The sequence below is a fragment of the Dreissena polymorpha genome, chromosome 16 (genome assembly GCF_020536995.1).
Source record: "Dreissena polymorpha isolate Duluth1 chromosome 16, UMN_Dpol_1.0, whole genome shotgun sequence".
NCBI lineage: Eukaryota > Metazoa > Mollusca > Bivalvia > Myida > Dreissenidae > Dreissena > Dreissena polymorpha.
In genome coordinates, this window is record NC_068370.1 from 8,916,512 (window position 1) to 8,922,722 (window position 6,211).

A 6,211-nucleotide genomic window follows, 5' to 3' on the forward strand; every position below is an offset into this window, starting at 1 on the left:
ATATACCATGAAAAACACCGGTTTTGAAAAGAACAAACCAAATAAAATTAAAGGCAGTAAGGATAAACTATTACGTTTAATTAAGTATGCTATATTTTCAACTTTTATCATTAAATAAGGGAAGTCGTGAAATAATTCCTGAGCGAAATTCATCTTTAAATTAATTGTCCCATTGATATTTAACATCAGTAAAAGTATCGTAACTAGGTGATTAATTATTACAACACAATGAAAACTGCAACGGTGCGTGATCGCTCCATTCATTAAAATCACGTACAGTAAAGCTTGATTACATTCGAAAATTGCTGTCTTTTGTCAATGGATAATCAATTATAAAAGAGCCGTTATTTGAGAAAAAGGTGCCTACAACTATCGCCTCATCGACGATTGATAGTACATAAGTGTAGTGGACTTTCACAGAACACGTTCTTTAATACCATGACTATTGTGTATTTTATCTGTTAAGCAAAACAAATCCGGATACTGGTAAGTCAAGAGTTGTTTTTGTGCCGTTGTTTTTGAATAAACGGTAGAGAAACTGAAAAAAAAAGAAAAAAAGAAAACACTTAAATCTACTTATATTGTTCGTAAAGATAACCGTGATTTATTTTTGTTCATTTATTTATGGTTATAGGTTTGTATGTATTAAAAATGGTATAGTTTAGGTTAAGCATCAGAACCATCTTGTTTTTGTTTCGACTTACAGATCTGACAAGTACTAAATGTTACAATGGTATAATGTAAGATGTCTTGAAATTGTATGCATTTTGTTATATGTTTTTTTTATTGGTATTGTATATGTGCAGTATTTACATGTTTCGTTGTTTTCTATATTGTACCCAGACTTCGTGGAGGCATTAGATCCAACTGTTAATGACTGATGGTGACTTCGATTTGAATTATCATTTCGTTATAAAAACTGATTTTGTGACTTATTTAGATAATTTAATGACTTTTTACAGACAAACCATGGCGCCAATCTACTTCGCTCTCGCGACTACGCTGACGGTACTGATGACGTCATACAGAGGACTTCATGCTCAGATGATCGCGGATGCCGATCGTTTGTTAACCAACTTAATGCAGGATTACAAAAAAACTTTCCGGCCTGTGTAAAACCAATCGAAACCGGTTTTTATAAAAACTGATTTAGAGCTCGTCAAAATTCAAGATTTTGACGAAGTTGACGAGAAAATATCGTTTACGGCGATATTGTACCTTTACTGGTACGATTAGCGACTTGTTTGGGACCCCAAAGGTTATGGTGGTATTTCAACCCTCAATATTCACCTCAGTCAGATTTGGGCTCCGGAAATGGTCCAGACGAACAGTGTCGAGAAAATATACCGTCTTTCCGAGGATTGGCACGCAGTGAGGGTCAATAACTCGGGGTTTTGCTTATATTATATTGGCAACGTGTTTAGTTCGTCTTGCGAAGTCGACGTTACTTTCTATCCATTTGATAAACAGAAATGCGAGATAGACTTCATGCCGGCGTATTACGAACCTACTAAGATGGTTGTGCTTACGTTCAGGAAGGAAGCGTTATTGACATATTACAACGAGAATGGCGCATGGGATCTCGTGAGAACTGCTGCGAGAACAAAACTAGACAATCGTATTGTGTCTTTCGAGATCGAGATAGTGAGGAAGCCTGGATTTGTGATAATAAATATGATACTTCCCCTTTTATTTATGTCCGTGCTGAATATCCTGGTCTTTTTGATCCCCACAGAGTGCGGAGAGCGCATCACTTACTGCCTGACGGTGTTACTGTCTATTGCGGTCATCCTGACGCTTGTGGGAGACAACCTCCCGAAGAACTCGAGCCCGATGTCATTGTTCAGTTACTATATGTTTTCCTTGCTCGTAATCAGCGTCGCCATCACGGTCGCTGTCATATGCAGCCTGCACGTGTACCACAGAAGTGGCAAGCAACCGGGAACCGTGTGGAGGGCCATCACCAGGGGCCTCAAATGCTGCACTGTCCGGCGGTCTTCCGATTTTCTGGACTCCACAAAGCTTGAAAGGGAGGAAATACGCTTTATGAATGCAATGCCGTACCCGACATACACTCGTTGTGGATTAATCATGGACCGACCAATGTATATTTACGGGGGTTTGTCTTCAGATTGTCCGGAGACCACAAAACGTCGGAGGGTAGAAACGCGCGACGATGAAACGAGTAGCGCATTCGTGGAAATTACGTGGGCAGATGTGAGCGTTGCCTTGGATAAAATATTCTTCGTGTTTTTTGTTCTTACTTTAGTTACTGTATCAGTGTTCTTTCTGTTGATTATTTACAACAGCACAACAATATGAAATGGAACACTTAACGTATGTATTCCGAAAAAGGGACACAGAAACTTCGGCATAAGGATATTGCTGTAATTTAAATGAAGTATACATAATTTAAAAAGAGTCGCTTGCTCAGAAATTTACGTTAACATTTATATGTTTTTTTGTGACACTATGTTTGACATTTCCATTTTAAGTGTTTGTGTCTGAAATACGTTTTTTTACCTTTGGTAGCAATTGTTTCGCAAAAAGATGATTAATGCTTTCGATGAGCTAGGATGCACACCATTGGTATTTTGTTGTTGTTTTCGTCGGAATACTTTTTATCGTCAATCTCACAATGAAATTATTTATTTTTTTATGAATTCGAATGATTTGGGAACATTTTTTTTCAATATTAAACTTTTCTATACTTTGCTATCATATTGGAAATGTGATCTTGCGGAGAATAAGTAGTCATTGTATCACGATTGCGCCAGCCGTTTGTTTGAATATACCTTATTTTCGCTCTATATGATGCTTTTTGAAGGAACAATGTACTATTATTAAAAATTGAGATATACGTGTAGGCAAGTACATGTTCAGTATGAACCTTGATTCGTGTGTATCTGCTGGGCTAACAACCTTGAACGCATAGCATGTGACTCGATGAATTTAATGCAGACCATTTGCACGATTGTTTTACAAATCAATTATTCATTTACGTTGAATGTATGTTTCCACATCGAAATCGATGTCAGAGCATAAAACTTACATGTGTTGCAGTTATTAAATTTATATGGGTATACACAACTAACAAACTGCTGAGGGTGAGATTTATGCCGATATGTATTCGTGTGTGGACGAAAAACCAAAATTTGAGCTTTAATATGTCATAATCTATATTATATAAGTCTATACTTTATGTACATAATTATGCGACTTAAGCTAAAATTAAGCAAACACGGATGGTATTATTTGCATTTAGTGTTGTAATTGAACATGTATTTCGCGAATCGAGTTTAATTAAAATGTTCCGCGTTCTGTGAAAACTGGGCGTCATGCATGTTTATAAAATGTCGTCCCAAGTGACCCTGTTCAGTCCTCACGGGCTTATCAACCATTATCCGCTATTATATATTGTTGATTTTTTTATGTTTAAGAGGTTATCTACTTAACGAATATCCAGTCCATGCGGAACATGACCGCACATGATAATCTGAGATGACACTTTTCGCACATGAATTTAACCCAGTTTTCCGACAGTTTTGCTAAATTTTAAAATGGTTATTCTCAAAGATTTTACACTTGGTACGAAAGTACGCGACATTTGTTTTTAACTTTTCTTTCCCTTAACAAAAAGCTTTCCAAACAATATGTTACTGTATTTATATATTTGAAATACAACTTACCAAAACAATGGGAATGAAATGTTATATAATAAGAAGTAGCTGATAATTATTAAAATTGATCCGGGCCCGTACTAAGCAACCCGTTCTTAGACATAAGAAAAAAGAATAGACACTGACTTGAGACATCCTTATTCCAAGTTTGAATAGATGCTCGCTATCAATTCCGCCTAATATGTCATAAGCATAATATTTTATACGAAGGTGTTAAATGTCAAATTCGACTAAACAATTAAAGGGTCATTTTCACAGATTTTGGCAGAATTAAATATCTGGCTTATTTAGTATTTTTCGACACATGTTCTTCTTAACTTTTATTTTAGTTTATATTGAAATATATATGTATAATAAGTTTTTTACACATTTTATATTAATTAATAAATATTTGACAAGATCGTATATACCCACTTTAAGTGTACACCGCCTAAATAGCCACTGGAGAGTTACAAGTATCGGCAATCTGATTAACCGACAGTGGACAACGGTCAAGTCAAAATCTAGGTAAATATATCGCATCGCTAAAGGTGGTTGTTCGCTCTTTGAACGTATATAATATAACTTAATGTCACGGGTAATGAAGTTTGACTTTTTAATCTAGGCCAATGGAACGGCAACGAAAAATAAAATGCACACCAATGTAATTCACTTTTATTGATCTACAGTGGTGAGATTTAAAATAAAAGAAATTCAACGTATATGTGAGTTGGCAAACAAAGAATGAACCACAACATAATTATAATAATAAATATTTTGGTTTCAACGAGTATTGTACTAAATTCTAAATCAAAATACATTAAAAACTATTTAATAGTTTTCGTCTAAATTCAATGCTTCATTTAATGTATTTCCATTTCATTTTTATTCATTTTCATGTACTGACATTTAAGTGTAACCCATTTACTCTCACACCCGCCACCAATATTTTAATGAACGTATTATCTTCTGCAATGTTTATGTCGTTTATAAAAGTATTTGTTTGATAGTTTTAATAGGTCAATACTATCTTATCGGGTGCATTTATTACGACATGAATTGAATTGCACGTCTACAACCCCGGAAACCCGACTTTCATAAATCTGAACTATATTTGAATCAATGATGCATGACTTAAAGATGACATCTTTGCAAACATCTCCGACAATGCACGTGTGTCAATGTCTGTTTATTTTCGTTCTTTTTGGGTAATAATATGCAAAATGTAAACATAATTTGTCAAAACCCAATCCAAGCCTCCTTCTTATGTGTATTTGCATAGATAAACTACGCGTATCTTTTCCTACCTATAAGGTGTACGTAATCAATATTTGTAAATAAACGAATACTTTCTAAAACAGGATTACCGGTATAGGCTTTCTTATTAAATCAGCAATGAAATAAGTCCTCAAATAATTTAGAGAATACACTTAACGAAGTGTAATAAGCTACCTTAGTACATTGATCCAAATTAAATTCAGATTTATGAAAGTCTACCGTAGCCCAAAAGGCTATATATCGTGTTAAATATATCGTGCGTCGCCGCGACTGTCGCGCAAAATATCGAACGTCGCCGCGGGTGTCGCGCAAAATATTATGCGTCGCCGCGACTATCGCGCAAAATATCGTGCGTCGGCGCAACTGTCGCGCAAAATATCTTGTATCGTGTGTCGCCCTTGATGTAAGAATTCAGACCGCGACACACGACGCACGAAGCGATACTCGATATTTTGCGCGACAGTCGCGGCGACACGCGATATTTGCACTGTTCAAATATCGCTGTAATAATATCGCATGTCGACTGTCGTTTTCAAAAAAAAATAATGCGACAGCCGCTCTTTTATATGCGATATCTCGCCCTTTGAACGCGACCGTCGCACTTAATTAAAGCGACCGTCGCCCTTTATGAACGCTACCGTCGCCCTTTTATATGCGATATCTCGCCCTTTAAGAACGCGAAAGTCGCCCTTTTATAGGCGATATCTTTTTCATAAAAGGCGACGGTCGTGTTCAAAGGGTGAGATATCGCGATAGAATGCAGAAGTCGCCCTTTTATATGCGATATCTCGCCCTTTGAACACGACAGTCGCACTTAACGAACGCGACCGTCGCTCTTAATGAACGCGATCGTCGCCCCTTTTATATGCGATATATCGCTCTTTTAGAACGCGACAGTCGCCCTTTTATAGGCGATATCTTGCATATAAAAGGGCGACGGTCGCGTTCATAAAGGGCGACGGTCGTTTTAAAAAGGGCGATATATCGCATATAAAAGGGCGACTGTCGTATTCTAAGTTTTAAATATCGAGTATCGCTACGTGCGTCGTGTGTCGCCCTTGATAAAAGAAGGGCGAGATTATAGACGGCACTATCCGGATCCGTAAAAAACAGGGTGTTTGCAATAGTTAGCTTTCCCGATGTTAATCGAGAAAAACTGTCGAAATGGGTGTCGATGCAGTAACATTCCGCTTTCGGATTGGGTGTTTTTGTCATCGAGAAGAAATAGGATACTTATAAATAAATACAACTATTATTCCCCATACGTGAAATAA

At 36.7% G+C, this 6,211-nt stretch overlaps 1 protein-coding gene across 1 annotated transcript; it reads left to right on the top strand.

Annotated features, from left to right (window-relative positions):
* Positions 1–406: 406 nt before the first annotated feature.
* LOC127863032 (neuronal acetylcholine receptor subunit beta-2-like) lies at positions 407–3,980 on the top strand. Its single transcript, XM_052402446.1, has 2 exons — positions 407–486; positions 963–3,980. The coding sequence occupies exon 2, from the start codon at positions 1,315–1,317 to the stop codon at positions 2,320–2,322; it is 1,008 nt and encodes a 335-aa protein (XP_052258406.1). The 5' UTR covers positions 407–486; positions 963–1,314; the 3' UTR covers positions 2,323–3,980.
* Positions 3,981–6,211: the final 2,231 nt, after the last annotated feature.